At 42.1% G+C, this 16,677-nt stretch overlaps 1 protein-coding gene across 5 annotated transcripts in view; it reads left to right on the top strand.

Annotated features, from left to right (window-relative positions):
* Nucleotides 1–16,677, top strand: part of TXNDC16 (thioredoxin domain containing 16) — a 68,697-nt gene that overhangs the window by 32,372 nt on the left and 19,648 nt on the right. For all 5 annotated transcript variants that reach the window (XM_038756824.1, XM_038756827.1, XM_038756826.1 and 2 more), the window contains 6 exons: nt 1,104–1,225; nt 3,917–4,007; nt 9,816–9,972; nt 11,080–11,246; nt 12,041–12,101; nt 14,559–14,694. In XM_038756824.1, coding sequence (XP_038612752.1) covers nt 1,104–1,225; nt 3,917–4,007; nt 9,816–9,972; nt 11,080–11,246; nt 12,041–12,101; nt 14,559–14,694 — 734 coding nt within the window. The remainder of the gene's footprint in view (nt 1–1,103; nt 1,226–3,916; nt 4,008–9,815; nt 9,973–11,079; nt 11,247–12,040; nt 12,102–14,558; nt 14,695–16,677) is intronic.

Raw genomic sequence — 16,677 nt, forward strand, 5'->3', positions numbered from 1 at the left:
AGTACTTGGAATAAAACAGGTGGGCATATGGAAACGCTATTTGCAATGTAGGAATGGGAATCAAACAAAAGAAATTACTAAAATAGGTCAAGCAACTTTGTAGAAGTAGAAATAACCAATGTAATTATAGTTTGTTTCTCAACCTCAGAACAGTTAAATATCCAGGCTAAGATGTAGTTTCTTGGATTTGAATAGGCTGTTTATAACCCAGTTAAAACATGAATTTTTTGAAGGGTGGTAAAATTGTTGGGTTTGGGTTTTTCATTTTTATTGTGGTGTTTTATTCTGCAAAGCATTATAACATTTTCCCTGAGGAGTAGCTGCTTGGAGGACGGTAGTCCGAAAGAGATTACCCCAGTGTTGTTGAATGCCTGTTGTGAACCGAGCACTCAGCTCTGTGCTTGGGAGAGTACAGTGGAATTAGTAGGCATGATTCCTGTCCTCAAGGAGCTTGTAATCTTCACAGTAGATGTTGGGGAGGGCCCTTTTCTGGGATCTTTATCACTGTAGAAGCTCTTTAGCCCTGGCCCTATTCTTGCCTGACAGGTGCTGAATTGCACCGAGACTGTCTAAAACCTGAGTAGGGCTTCGCGTTGCCCCTTTCCTGTCAAAGATGAGACAACACTCGACTGAACCCCCTTTCCCCAGTGCTCTGCACACAGTAAGCGCTCGGTAAATACGACCAAATGAATGAGAACCGTAGAAAGTATTTTGGGGAGAAGTCTGGTGATGTGGCTGCACAGACAGCCTCAAAATGCAACAACTAGACCTTTGATTCACCCGAGGAGGTTGGGGTTTGTTTGCTTTTTCTTTCTTTTTTTTTATGGGTAGGTCGTTACCTGATTTAGCTGGGTAGCTGTCCAAGCCCCAGTTTCACTATTTGGCCACGAAGGGCTGAAAATAGTAAATTTATATATTTCACAAAGACCAGTTGGTGCCATGGTTGATGGCGAAGGAGTAAAAAGGTAGGTTGAGACATCTTCGTTTGATTTTTTTTTTTCCCCCCCAGAACATATTTAGGTTTGTGACAAGAATACATTTTGGTGCTTTTTTTCTTTTCCTTGGAAGATGCTTTCTATAAATCATATTTTATTTCTTCGTAGTGCTCTCCTTTTTAATGAAGTAAAATATATTACATTTCAAGAGGATCTTTATAATGTAGAAAATACTTTGAAGGGAAAAACCAATATAGTCTTCACATATGTACGAGCAGTTGGAACACCAGGTATTAAATTTGAAGTCTTTTTTGGTGCACTTTTTAATTTCTGTATCTTTCCTTAAGCAATTAGAAGTGACCAAAATATATTCTTTGGCTATGGGTTCAAGTTAGGATTATTTTAAAATTCAAATTTGATCTATTCGCTATTGTTACTTGCAGCATTCTAGCTTTTGTTTAATGTACAGTAATTGAGCTCTATTCTCCCCTTCCCTTTCTTCCCATATATTCTTATTTTTTTCTTCTGTTTCATCCGGGGCTGCTTATCTTTGTGCCTTTTCTCACCGTTGCTAATCTGCCCTTCTCTCCTTATCTCTCTTTTTTTCCTAGCTAATTTAGTATTTACCAACCTTCCTGGCTTTGGTATTATTATAATCACTATTATTATCAGCATCGTTATTATTATTTAATGGTATTTGTGCCAGACTCTGAACGAAGCGCAGGGGTAGATGCACAGACCCTGTCCCACATGGGGCTCACAGTCTAACTTGGAGGGAGGAGGATTTAATCCCCATTTTACAGGCACAGAGAAGTGTGACTCGCCCAAGGTCACACAGCAGAGAGGTGGCAGAGTTGGATTAGAACCCAGGCCCTCTGACTTCCAGCCACCTGCTCTTTCCACTAGACCGTGCTGCTTCCCAATTATAATCATAATGTTGGGACTCCCTTTTACCTAGTTACCTGGCCTAGAGGAAGTAGCACATATTTGATAGGAGACCAAGGGTTATAGTAACTGTTCCACCGCTTAACAGCTCTGTGCCCCAGTTTCATCATCTGTAAAATGGGAATAAAATAGCTGTTCTCATTCCCTCTTAGACTGTGAGACCCATGTGGGACAAGGACTCTGATCTGATTATCACGTATCCATTCATTCAGTCATATTTATTGAGTGTTTACTGTGTGCAGAGTACTGTACTGAGCTCTGTACTAAGCATATCCACCCAATGTGTGGCATATAGGAAGTGCTTAATAAATAGTATGCTAATTATTTTCTCTCTTTTCCTTCTCTTTATTCTCCAGCTATTCTCCCACGCCCTTCTCTTCTTCTCGCTGCGTCCCCTGTCTTGGAGCTGTAGATACGGGGGAGTGAGGAGAAACAGCAGCATGGCTCAGTGGAAAGAGCCTGGGCTTTGGAGTCAGAGGCCATGGGTTCAAATCCCGGCTCTGCCAATTGTCAGCTGTGTGACTTTGGGCAAGTCACTTAACTTCTCTGGGCCTCAGTTACCTCATCTGTAAAATGGGGATTAAGACTGTGAGCCCCCCGTGGGACGTCCTGATCGTCTCGTAACTTTCCCAGCGCTTAGAACAGTGCTTGGCACATAGTAAGCGCTTAATAAATGCCATTATTATTATTATTATTATTAAACCAGGATCCTATTTCTCACCTTTACTCCTTACTTCCCCCGGCTTCAGTCCGTGTCAAAAGTGGGGATTCAGGGATCTCCTGGCTCCTCCTCTCTTTCTCCATCCCTCTTCCCCTCCTCCTGCCCACTCTATCTCTACATTGGATTTTATGGTGAAAAGATTATTGTCCAATTTTAGAGTAAACTAGGCTGTGGATTTTAAGTTTTGCAAAATCCATTTTTAGCTGTGGTGGACTTGTTTTCTACCCTTATGTGACCTATGTATTCTCTAACTTTTTAAAAAAGTTAGGTGGGGTAGAATGGTGATAACTGTCAAGCATTCATTTTCATCCAAGTGAACATATTTGGGGGGTCTACAGAACACCTAGCCCTGTTTAATAGGAACCATGGGGATTTATGAGCCTAGAATAGGTATGCCCATTTAAAGGAGCTTGCATTCTTATGCCAAGAAGTTTTTTATAGTTTCTGAATTTTGTGTTTTATTAGCATTCATTTTAAAACAGTTTCATTTCTATTTTCAAGAACTGCACATGGAATAAGGTTAGTCTCAATAGTGGAGCTAGGCCTTGCTAGCTCACAAAAGAGCCTATGTCATTGCTTAGTACAGTGCTAAGCGCTTTGTACAGTGCTCTGCACATAGTAAGCGCTCAATAAATACGATTGATGATTGCCTCAGGTAGTTCTGGGGAAATGCTAAAAGAACTCTGTCATCCTGTGGAATAACATCAGCAGGGTCATCTTCAAACTGAAGGACAATTCTCTTGCAGCTTAGGAAACAGAAGTGGTCCCTTGGTATGTAACAATAATGAAATTAATAATAATAATTATGATCCTTGTTCAGCGCTTACTGTGCCAAGCACTAGGGTAGATTCAAGTTAATTAGGTTGGACACAGTCCCTGTCTCACCTAGGGCTCACAGTCTTATCCCCATTTTACAAATGAGGGAACTGAGGCACAGTGAAATGCTTTGTCCAAGGTCACACAGCAGACGTGGCGGAGCCAGAATTAGAACCCATGACCCTCTGACTCCCAAACCTGTGCCTGGGGCCCTAAGATTTGCTGGATGGTCTGAATGAAGCTAGAACAAGAGCAATTCTGAAATGGAGTTAAATGCAGTCTTGTATTGTCTGTTTTTCTTTAGTCTTATTTCATCGTCATTGTAAGATGAGCAGGGTGGATAATTTAAAGGACTTCGGTCACCCTCATTCAAGAAGATCCATTGATAACTAAGTTCAGAATTATTTTTATGCCGTGTCCTATTCTAAGTATCATGTATATAACAATTTTGAAGGCATTCCAATTAATTTTTTTCTATCCTTCTGGGTTTTTGTTTTAGAGCACAGAGCAGTAATGGAAGCTGCTTTTGTATACGGCACAACATATCAATTTGTGCTAACTACCGAAATTGTCCTCTTGGAAAGTGTTGGGTAGGTATGAAAGAAGCATAAATCCAACACATTAGGTTTGTGTTCATTTTGTGTGTTCATTTTTCAAAAATCACTCATTCATTCAGTCAGTCGTATTTATTGAGCGCTTACTGTGTGCAGTACACTGTACTAAGCACTTGGGAAGTACAAGTTGGCAACATATAGAGACGGTCCCTACCCAACAACTGGCTCACAGTCTAGAAGGGGGCGACGGACAACAAAACAAAACGTGGACAGGTGTCATCAGAATAAATAGAAGTAAAGCTAGATGCACATCATTAACAAAATAAATAGAATAGTAAATATGTACAAGTGAAATAGAGTAATAAATCTGTGCGAACATATATACAGGTGCTGTGGGGAGGGGAAGGAGGTAGGGCGGGAGGGATGGGGAGGAGGAGAGGAAGGAGGGGGCTCAATGTGGGAAGGCCTCCTGGAGGAGGTGAGCTCTCAGTAGGGCTTTGAAGGGAGGAAGAGAGCTAGCTTGGCGGATGTGCGGAGGGAGGGCATTCCGGGCCGGGGGAGGACGTGGACCGGGGATCGACGGCGGGACAGGCGAGAACGAGGCACAGTGAGGAGATTAGAGTCATTCCTGGTAAGAGTCTCTGTATGCCCACTGTTCAGTAGGGACCGTCTCTATATGTTGCCAACTTGTACTTCCCAAGCGCTTAGTACAGTGCTCTGCACACAGTAAGCGCTCAATAAATACGATTGGGTGAATGAATGAATGTGTGCCGCCTATAGTTCCTACCACATGAACCACCTCCTATTTACTCTCAACCTTCCTCCATTATTTAAAATTGATTTGAACTCCTTTGTACTCAAGTTGGCATAAATCCCTATTCCTTTAGCCGAGGCAAGAAACAGAAGTACGTTGAAAGGTGACCTTTTTGTTAAATTTTTCATGTGGTTATGTTGTGGAAAATGTTTATTTTTTGAAGCTTTTAGACCCCTTTTGGATTCGAGCTCTAATTTCAAGCAGGCTCATAGAAAACAGAAAGCTAACAGTAGCTACCCTTCTTGGAGTCTAGATGTCTTTGACTCCCAAATTTGGCTCTCCCTATGGCAGTCCCTAGGCCTGTACTTCTGATTGATCAGGTAGGGATGCTCAGCTGAGAGGAAATTTAAACTAAAAATCTAAAACCCTCCTTCTGAGCATCCTATGTCTCAGCCAGAAATATGACTCATAGGTTCCTTTACAAATAAAGGAAGCTTGCTGGAACAGATGATTATGGTCTCATCGAGATATAATCAGAAAAAGACTGTTTGAATCAGATAAGGATTGAAAACACCATCTACTACAGTGTGAAAGGAAAAGCTACTTTTTGGTCTGGTGTAGTGGATTGTACTTCCCAAGCGCTTAGTACAGTGCTCTGCACACAGTAAGTGCTCAATAAATACGATTGATTGATTGATTGGATAGAGCAGGGGCTTGGATGTCGGAAGACCATGGGTTCTAATCCCGGCTCCAGCAATTGTCTGCCGTGTGACCTTGGGAGAGTCACTACTCTGTGCCTCAGTTACCTCATCTGTAAAATGGGGATTGAAACTGAGCCCCGTGTGGGACAGGGACTGTGTCCAACCCGATTATCTTGTATCTACCCCATGGCTTAGTATAGTGCCGGGCACATAGTTCACACTTAACAAATACCACAACTATTATTATTATCCTCGACCCCCTCCAGTCTGGCTTCCGTCCCCTTCATTCCACGGAAACTGCGCTCTCAAAGGTCACCAATGACCTCCTGCTTGCCAAATCCAACGGCTCCTACTCTGTCCTAATCCTCCTCGACCTCTCAGCTGCCTTTGACACTGTGGACCACCCCCTTCTCCTCAACACGTTATCTGACCTTGGCTTCACAGACTCCGTCCTCTCCTGGTTCTCCTCTTATCTCTCCGGTCGTTCTTTCTCAGTCTCTTTTGCAGGCTCCTCCTCCCCCTCCCATCCTCTTACTGTGGGAGTTCCCCAAGGTTCAGTGCTTGGTCCCCTTCTGTTCTCAATCTACACTCACTCCCTTGGTGACCTCATTCGCTCCCACGGCTTCAACTATCACCTCTACGCTGATGACACCCAGATCTACATCTCTGCCCCTGCTCTCTCCCCCTCCCTCCAGGCTCGCATCTCCTCCTGCCTTCAGGACATCTCCATCTGGATGTCCGCCCGCCACCTAAAGCTCAACATGTCGAAGACTGAGCTCCTTGTCTTCCCTCCCAAACCTTGTCCTCTCCCTGACTTTCCCATCTCTGTTGACGGCACTACCATCCTTCCCGTCTCACAAGCCCGCAACCTTGGTGTCATCCTCGACTCCGCTCTCTCATTCACCCCTCACATCCAAGCCGTCACCAAAACCTGCCGGTCTCAGCTCCGCAACATTGCCAAGATCCGCCCTTTCCTCTCCATCCAAACCGCTACCCTGCTAATTCAAGCTCTCATCCTATCCCGTCTGGACTACTGCACTAGCCTTCTCTCTGATCTCCCATCCTCGTGTCTCTCTCCACTTCAATCCATACTTCATGCTGCTGCCCGGATTATCTTTGTCCAGAAACGCTCTGGACATATTACTCCCCTCCTCAAAAACCTCCAATGGCTACCGATCAATCTGCGCATCAGGCAGAAACTCCTCACCCTGGGCTTCAAGGCTCTCCATCACCTCGCCCCCTCCTACCTCACCTCCCTTCTCTCCTTCTACTGCCCAGCCCGCACCCTCCGCTCCTCCACCACTAATCTCCTCACTGTACCTCGCTCTCGCCTGTCCCGCCATCGACCCCCGGCCCACGTCATCCCCCGGGCCTGGAATGCCCTCCCTCTGCCCATCCGCCAAGCTAGCTCTCTTCCTCCCTTCAAGGCCCTGCTGAGAGCTCACCTCCTCCAGGAGGCCTTCCCAGATTGAGCCCCTTCTTTCCTCTCCCCCTCGTCCCCCTCTCCATCCCCCCGCCTTACCGCCTTCCCCACCCCACAGCACCGGTATATATGTATATATGGTTGTACATATTTATTACTCTGTTTATTTATTTATTTATTTATTTTACTTGTACATTTCTATCCTACTTATTTTATTTTGTTGGTATGTTTGGTTCTGTTCTCTGTCTCCCCCTTTTAGACTGTGAGCCCACTGTCGGGTAGGGACTGTCTCTATGTGATGCCAATTTGTACTTCCCAAGCGCTTAGTACAGTGCTCTGCACATAGTAAGCGCTCAATAAATACGATTGATTGATTGATTGATTGATTACTGCTTCTCAAGGCAGGGAAGTTTCCAGAAGTTTCTGCCCTTTCTCTCCATTTCCCTTATTGGAGAATGGGATGGGGAGGAGTGAAAGTAGGATGCCCAGGCCAGTGGTAAATGTGGTCTGACTCAGATATAAGGCTACTGTCAATGAGTTTCCAAGTCATAGATGTTGGCAACTTTGAAGATGGGTAAAAGACCATGTAAGCTCAAAATAGGCGGCCCGAAGGACTGAGGGAAGCAAAGCTTCAGAGGTTACCTGTCAGGGAATCCTGTGTCTAACCTCATGGGATTAATTGCCTGTCTACTTGTTTTGTTTTGTTGTCTGTCTCCCCTCTTCTAGACTGTGAGCCCATTGTTGGGTAGGGATTGTCTCCATTCGTTGCCGAATTGCAGTTTCCAGGCACTTAGTACAGCGCTCTGCACACAATAAGCGCTCAAGAAATACGATTGAATGAATGAATGAATATTTTTCTTTCCCTGCTCATATAGGGACTCCTAAGAAAAGAATAAATGAAAAGACTTGTGGAAATTTTAGGAGGGGAAGAGGGGCCTTGACTTCAGGGTATAGTACTCCTATTTGGACAGGTAATGGGAACAGGGGAGACTCTGAGAGGGCTTTTCAACAGAGGAAGGTGCCAGATCCACTCTATCTAGTTGCTGACCCAAAACTAAACGTGCTGATAAACAGGAGCCCAAGTATAACCAGTCACTTGCCGCCCTGCTCTCTCCTCTCCCTGTCCTCCCCCCGGCTCCGCTCCATTCCTCCTCCTTTTGACCCTTTCTAGTCAATCAGCTGAGGCCCATTTGCCAGCCTCAGCAAAGTCCTGTGTTCAGCTGTAATTGAACTGCAGCAGAGGGATGACCTCCAAGGGTTTGATGCACCCTTGGAAGTCTACCAACTGTCAGCTGTGAGACTTTGGGCAAGTCACTTCACTTCTCTGGGCTTCAGTGACCTCATCTGTAAAATGGGGATTAAAACTGTGAGTCCCCCCGTGGGACAACCTGATCACCTTGTAACCTCCCCAGCGCTTAGAACAGTGCTTTGCAATCAATCAATCAGGAGGCCTTCCCAGACTGAGCTCCCTCCTTCCTCTCCCCCTCCTCCCCCTCCCCATCTCCCAACAGCACTTGTATATATGTTTGTACATATTTATTACTCCATTTTACTTGTACATATTTATTTATTTTATTTTAATATGTTTTATTTTGTTGTCTGTCTCCCCCTTCTAGACTGTGAGCCCGCTGTTGGGTAGGGACCCTCTCTATATGTTGCCAACTTGTACTTCCTAAGCGCTTAGTACAGTGCTCTGCACACAGTAAGCGCTCAATAAATACGATTGAACAATAAATACGATTGAACAAAAGACATACAGGCCATATTAACCCAAGAAAACACCCTCCTCACCTCCTTCCCCTCCCCACAGCACTTGTATTTATTTGTACTGATTTATTAGTCTATTTATTTTACTTGTACGTATTTACTATTGTATTAATTTTGTTAATGATGGGCATATAGCTATAATTCAATTTGTTCTGATGATTTTGACACCTGTCTACATGTTTGGTTTTGTTGTCTGTCTCCCCCTTCTAGACTGTGAGCCCATTGTTGGGTTGGGACCATCTCTATATGTTGCCGACTTGTATTTCCCAAGGGCTTAGTACTGTGCTCTGCACACAGTAAGCGCTCAATAAATACAATTGAATGAATGAATGAACAGTAAGTGCTCAATAAATACGATCGACTGACCAACTGGCTTAACCTGGACTGTACCGTGGCACAGACGGTCTGGGATAAATCGATTTTATGGTGCTTTCAATCAGGGTTGAGAAGGGGAAGAGAGTTTTCAAGCGAAACTGCTTACCAGTGCAGTAGGTCTGCTTCTTCCATCCTTTTGTTTTCCCTTCCCCTTTCCTCTTCCATACTGAGCCTGTGGTTCCAGGGATTGATTTGATCCACACTGGCCGGTTTGTCTAGGATCAAGTAGTTTTGCCTTCTCCTATGGATTTGCCGTTAGTTTGCCAACTTAAGTAAAATCTAACAAAGGCAGTTTTGCCATGTTTCTAATAGAAATCTGCCATCAATTACAAATGGTTTCCAAGCATTTTTGGCTCAGCGGGGCCGACAACTTAACCGAGATTTGGTTTTATAACTCAACCCAGCAAATGCCTTTGTGCTTCATTGCAAAGTTTGATTTAGGATTTCAATAGAAAAGCCACATACTTGATTAAAAGTTGCTTCACTGTCTATGACTCTACCCTCTTTCTATTGCAGTATGTGTGGATTTTTTAAAATTTAGTTGTAAAAACTACCTAGCAAAAGAGCCCCAGTGTCAAATTAAGGGGGGAGAAAAATATTGAAATATGCTGTATTGTTTAAGTACAGTGTTGTCTGCTTTTCACTTGGCTAGTTTACTCTTTTTGCAAGTCTGGGTTCCACAATGGTTCAGAAAAGATGAAACGTTCGAAGCATTATAAAATGTTATTATAGGTCTTAAAAGTTGTTGTTTGTTCTTTTTAAGATTTTCCTTGTGTTGCCCATTATTTATACATAATGCAGAATTTTTCCTTACTTTTTGAAAGCACTGAAGAGACTGATTTCGTTTCTGCAAGACTTTACTTCTTTCACTGTAAGCCAGTCTTGGATTTCACCCAGAAGTGCAGGAGAACATTGTTGGAGCAGCCTCTGACTACACTGAACATTCACAGGTTTCTGAAGCTAATGGAAACTCCCCTTTTGGTATGTTCTCCCCAGTATTATATGTCAGCAAATCACAGCCAGAAATCTTTATGCCTCGACCTGTTGGCATGAGTTGGTTCCTCCTGGGCTTAACCTCCTTTCCTGGCTCCGACCTTTTGATTAAACAGTGCAGGGCAAACTTTATTTGTAAAGTGTAATTGTGCTGCTCGCTGAGAAGTACTGCAGTATCCCGGGATTCTTACATAGTTACAGGGCCATTTCTGGAAAATATCTGTACGTCCCCAGAACATCACCCTGTGGTCATGTAATAAAGTTTACTGAAAATGACGCTGATCAACTCCAGACCATTCACAAAGGTGAATGCCGGAGAGTCAGTCAGTCATATTTACTGAGCATTTACTACGTGCAGAGCACTGTATTAGGTGCTTGGGAGAGTACAGTTCATCACTAAATAGACAAATTCCCTGCTCACAATGGGGTTACAGTCTAGAAGGGGAGATTAGTTTATCTCATCGTTAGCTTGAGGGGCATTTTAGAGAAGCAGCGTGGCTCAGTGGAAAGAGCACGGGCTTTGGAGTCAGAGGTCATGGGTTCAAATCCCGGCTTCACCAATTGTCAGCTGTGGGACTTTGGGCAAGTCACTTTACTTCTCTGTGCCTCAGTTCCCTCGCCTGTAAAATGGGGATTAAGACTGTAAGCCCCACATGGGGCAACCTGATCACCTTGTATCCCCCAGTGCTTAGAACAGTGCTTTGCACAAAAGAAGCGCTTAACAAATACCGTAATTATTAGTATTATTATTATTTAGGATTGCAAGGGTCTCAGTGTTACCTCGATCCACCTCCCGTCCCTTCAGAATAAATCCTAAATATCTTTCAGTCCTTATTGTTTAGAGTGATCACAGTCTGTTCTATATCTATTCTATATTCTATATCTGTTCATATCTATTCTATTTTGTTTTGTTAGTATGTTTGGTTTTGTTCTCTGTCTCCCCCTTTTAGACTGTGAGCCCACTGTTGGGTAGGGACTGTCTCTATATGTTGCCAATTTGTACTTCCCAAGCGCTTAGTACAGTGCTCTGCACATAGTAAGCGCTCAATAAATACGATTGATGGTGATGATGATGATTATTTTGTTGGCTTAAAGGTTGAAGTTGCTGAAGATCCTGAAAAAGTATCAACTGTTCATCTCCAACTTGGTCTGCCTCTGATATTTATTGTCAGTCAGCAAGAGACCTATGCAGATGATAAGAGAACCGCAGAATTAGTTGCTTGGCGTCTTCTGGGAAAAGCTGGAGTCACACTGTTGTTAAGGTAATTAGAGAGAGAGTCTGCAAAGCATGAAAGGAGAAGATGAACTCAGGGAAACATTAAGGAGAACAAAATTAGGAAACAAGAGGGGGAGAAGAAGGGGAGTAAAGTGACCGCAGAGGATATAAGTTGTAAGAGAGATGGAGGGAATTAAAGTAAAATGCAGATATCTGGTAAACAGATAGGTATGAAAGTATGAAAATGGATTATTCTTTCAAGTTAAAGAACTGAGTTTTTTAAATATATATTATTTCATTTCATCAAACAGTCCCCTTTAGCAGTTCCTAAAAATGTGGAATGCAACTCAAAATAAAGCAACCAGGAAAGCAGAAATCTCCCTCCCAAACAAGCCACAACCCAGTGAAGATGATGTGCCTTGAACATATTCACAAGTATCAGCAAATAAGGACTGTAGAACCTCATAGGTGTGTGAGCCCCATGTGGGAGATGGAATTTGTCCAACCTGATTATCTTTGCATCTTCCCGATGCAAAGTGCTTAGTATAGTGCTTGGATCAGAGTAATTACTCTATAAATACCATTAATTAACAAGTATTTTTTGAAATTAAAAAACAGAATAAAGGGATTGTGGAATGAAAAATAAAATGAGCAAAACTTTTAGCAAGAATGATCATAAGCAAAACTTTGTTTCTTATAATTGGGCACATCTAGTGTACAAGTGACCTGTTGTGCTGCTAAGGAAGGTGAACTCATTTTTAGATAAGGTGGTGGACAGCAGGGCTAGATTCTGTTCTTTTAGGTTAGTCAACTGAAAAATGGATTTCCATTTTTTAAAAGGGATTCCTGGGATTCAGAAGTTCTTGGGGAGGCCAATGTGATCCTCAAAAAACCAGAAGAGGTTAGTTGCTTATCTTTATTACTCTTCTATTTTTTTGTACCTAATTGTGTGTGTGCGTATTTGTGTGTAAAGATATATATATATATATAGATATATATATCTATAGTGTTATAGATATATATATCTATATCTTAGATATATATATATATAGTTATATATAGTTAGTTATATATATATATCTTTACCTTCAAAGACTTTATTATTTCTTTAATAAAAATTAAATGATTTCATCATACAATAACATTGCTTCTACAGGGTTTGAGGTTTATTTTATTTTTTTGCTATTGCAGATTACTTTAAATTTTCTTATGCTTCCTAGACTGCCAATAATAATTTTCACTTTCTGGTAGGAAGGTGATGTGTTGTACAGTTTTGGTGGGGTTTTGAGGGGCCGGGAAGGTGTTCAGGCAGGGTCAGTGACGGAAAAACTCAGGTGAAAAATAGATTTGGAAATTCATCCCAGTAGCCTTAGTAGGGTTTCCATCGGTCTCCCACGTTTCTCTTTTTTGACTTTTAATCAATCAATCAATCGTATTTATTGAGCGCTTACTATGTGCAGAGCACTGTACTAAGCGCTTGGGAAGTACAAATTGGCAACACATAGAGACAGTCCCTACCCAACAGTGGGCTCACAGTCTAAAAGGGGGGACAAAGAACAGAACCAAACATACCAACAAAATATAATAAATAGGATAGAAATGTACAAGTAAAATAAATAAATAAATAAATAAATAGAGTAATAAATATGTACAACCATATATACATATATACAGGTGCTGTGGGGAAGGGAAGGAGGTAAGATGGGGGGATGGAGAGGGGGACGAGGGGGAGAGGAGGGAAGGGGCTCAGTCTGGGAAGGCCTATTTCTGACGCAGTGGTGTTTAGAAAGCAGGAGCTAAAAGACTTTAGGATGATTTATCTTGCAGTGGGATGGAGGGGATATATCGGGATGGTCTGATGGCTTTTTGTAAACTTAGTGGAGTAGTTGGACTCACTGCACTCACCTGCGGGCGCCTCCAAAATAGGTGGCTTCAAGAAATGCAGGTCTCTGCTTCCTCCTTACAGCCTTATCACATTGCTCACATCCCTCGACTCAGTAACCTCATGATCCTTTGCTTGACATAGTGATTGGTTTAAACACTAGTTTTCCTCAGATTGCACAACTGCATTGTGTGTTTACTGTGCTTCTAGTCTCACAAATGCTCTAACAGAGGTGTGAAATTCTCATCTACACCTCCAGCTTGGAGAGGGTCCTATAATTCTGTTGTTTACCTCACTTTTTCTTCAGTATCCCTTCCCACTTTTTTCTCCCTCCATCGATCAGTCGCCTAGAATACTCAGAATCTATTGCTGTGGAGCCGTGGTTGTCTGTTTTTGGTTAAGCATAGTATATGGTTTCAGAGATTTTAAGATGGTGTATGATTTCATTAGAATTTAAGACGCATGCATTAACCTATTCTGACAGCAGCAGTATTGTTCTGGTCGATTCTGACTCACAAATAAGCACTCTGAAATTCCTACGGTTGACATCATGCTGTGAAAGAAAAAATAAACAAGGTTGTTGCCAGTAAAAAGTGTTAAAATGGAAGTTTGTTCTAAATGCATACTTGGAGTGATTCCAATAACTGACAATAGAATAATAGTAAAACAGAAATAGGATATTATGCTTTACACAATTTTAAGACATCTGAAGAAATTGCAGTGTAGAAATAAGGATATAAATGGACTGTTTCAAGCCCCTTAAGTACCAAGCGGCGGAAATAGTATACTAAATAGTATATTAGCAGTCAAACAGAGTTAATTCACCTTGAAAGATGAATGCTATTGTCCCTTGTCTCTGGAAATTGAGTTTGACTTAGTATTTGGATCACTGGGTGTGAATACACAATTTCTAATAATTAAGCTTAACTGGACATGATTTATCATCCCTGGGATGGTTAAGGCATTATGTCAGCAGTTTTTTTTGTGCCAAAGGCAATTAAACCCCTTGAAAGTGGGCTTTGTTTAGCCCAAACATGTTTATGTGACCGGGGGAAATTAGTACTATTCAAGAAATATATACATTTTCTCACTTGGTATTAGGAGAACATGCTGCCGTTAATTGTGATCTCCTATGGGAATCAGTACTTCTGGGCAAAATGGGCTATAGCTCTGAAGTTTTGGTTTTTTGCTCTGTCATAGTGAACATCCTTGGCCACTTTTCTATTCTGAATTTTATTTATGGACAGAATATACTGTAATTTTTTTTTTAAGATGGGGAATGATTTGTAGTCTTAGAACCAGCTTTTGTGCTGTATGAGAGAAAAATATAACACTGCACTGCAAAATATGTTTTGTGTTAGGTTGTTTTTCTATCCTTGGAAATGTTTCTTTTAAGTGATCTGGACCTTATTGAGCCCACTTTGAATACTGACTGAAAAGGAATGTATGCTAAAATGAATATTTTAATATTTTCAGGGAGTACCACTCGATTTCTTGGTTTTGCCAGATATTGATTCGATAATAGCCCTTGTGGAAAATAATGTACAAAATAGTATACAAAGCGAACCAATCCAAGAATATGAAGAGGATGAAATGGAGAATCTGGACTTGGGTATGTAATGACCTCTGGATTCTGACTTTAATTTGTTCTTTTTTCTTTCTAATGACCAGGCAAAAAACTGGGAAGCAGGCATACATAGTGAGCTCTCCTTGTTTTGAAATGTATTCACCTTCACATAACCACAGAGATTTTTTTTCTCAAATGTATTTTGTCCCCATAATGCGTAGTCACCCAAAACTTTGAAAAGTGTTGCCCTTCTTTAGTCAGTGTGGTATTTGTTGGAGAGTTTCAACTCCTCCTCCCGTCTATCTTGCCGCCGACCTCTCACCCATGTCCTCCCTCTGGCCTGGAATGCCCTTCCTCCTTGTATCTGACAAACAATTGCTCTCCCCAACCTTCAAAAATTATTGCCTTCAAAAATTTATTGAAGGCCCATCACCTCCAAGAGGCCTTCTCTGACTAAGCCCTCCTTTCCTCTTCTCTCTCTCCCTTGTATATAACCCTGACTTTCTCCCTTTATTCCTCTCCCCAGCCCCAGTGCACTTAGGTACAGGTCTGTGATTCATTTATTTGCATTAATGTCTGTCTCCCCTTCTAGAATGTAAGCTTGTTTTGGGCGGGGATGTGTCTGTTTATTGTTATAGTGTACTCTCCCAAGCACTTAGTACAGTGCTCTGCACTCAGTAAATATGATTGACTGACCGACTCCCACTTCATGGGCCACTGGTCAGTTTCTAGGAATGATCCACATCTATGGAATGTTACGTTTTCAAATTTCAAGTCTCCAGAAAATCTGACATCGATAAATGGCCTACTAGAGCACGGGATTGGGAGTCAGAAGGAGCTGGGTTCTAATTCCAGTTTTGTCTCTTGTCTGATGTGTGACCTTGGGCAAGTCACTTCACTTCTCTGGACTTCAGTTACCTCATCTTTGAAATGAGGATTAATACTGTGATCTCCATGTGGGACAGGGACTGTGTCCCACCCGATTTGCTTGATCTACCCAGTCGCTTAGAACAGGACTTGACAAATAGTAAGCACTTAACAAATACCATCATTATTATTTAGCCATGAGAGAAGAATGATTTGCTTACTTTTTGGTGCTGCATCAATTCTTTCAACTACTCCATTTTATATATTGAATGCTTACTGTGTGCAGAGCAGTCAGTCAATCAAGTTAAGCACTGTACTAAGCACCTGAGAGAGTACAACAGAATTAGCAGATCTGTTCCCTGCCTATTATGAGTTTACAGGTCTAGAGGGAGAGGCAGACACTCATTTGAATAGATAAGTAATTTGTAATATATAATTTAAAGATATGCACATAAATGCTGTGGGGTTGGGCGTGGAGGGAGTATCAAATGTACAGAGGTCACAGATCCAAATGCGTAGATTACGCAGACAGGAGATCCAGCCGGGTAAAGGAGGGCTTAATTGGGGAAGGCCTCTTGGAGGAGATGTGACTTTTTATTGAGTGCTTACTGTTGGCAGAGCAGGATACTAAGTGCTTGGGGGAGAGTACACTATAACAGAAATGGTAGCCATGTTCCCTGCCCACAGCTAGCTTACAGTCCAGAGCATTGTGTTAAGTAATTGGAAGAGAACATTGGAATAGTTAGACACAATCCTTGCCCTCCAGGAGCCTACAAGCCATTGGATGCATTTAGTAAATCAGCCTTTTACTGCATTAAATAGTATCATGGTATGAAAGACTCAAGGCACATCCCCCAAAATGCATCCCAACAATAGTATATAAGATGGGGCATATTAGAATTGATTATCAGTGAATTCTATAATGTGTATCGAAGTGATGCTGCATGTTTTGGACAGGGGATGCATCTGCCCAACTAAATAATAATTGTGTATTTGCTAAGCACGTACTATGTACCAGGCACCGTACTAAGCGCTGGGGTGGATACAAGGAAATTGGGTTGGACACAGTCCCTGGAGCACATGGGCTCACAGTCTTAATCCCCATTTTTACAGATGAAGTCCCTGAGACACAGAGAAGTTAAATGACTCACCCAAGGTCTC

Source organism: Tachyglossus aculeatus, chromosome 14 (assembly GCF_015852505.1).
Source record: "Tachyglossus aculeatus isolate mTacAcu1 chromosome 14, mTacAcu1.pri, whole genome shotgun sequence".
In the NCBI taxonomy this organism is placed as follows: domain Eukaryota; kingdom Metazoa; phylum Chordata; class Mammalia; order Monotremata; family Tachyglossidae; genus Tachyglossus; species Tachyglossus aculeatus.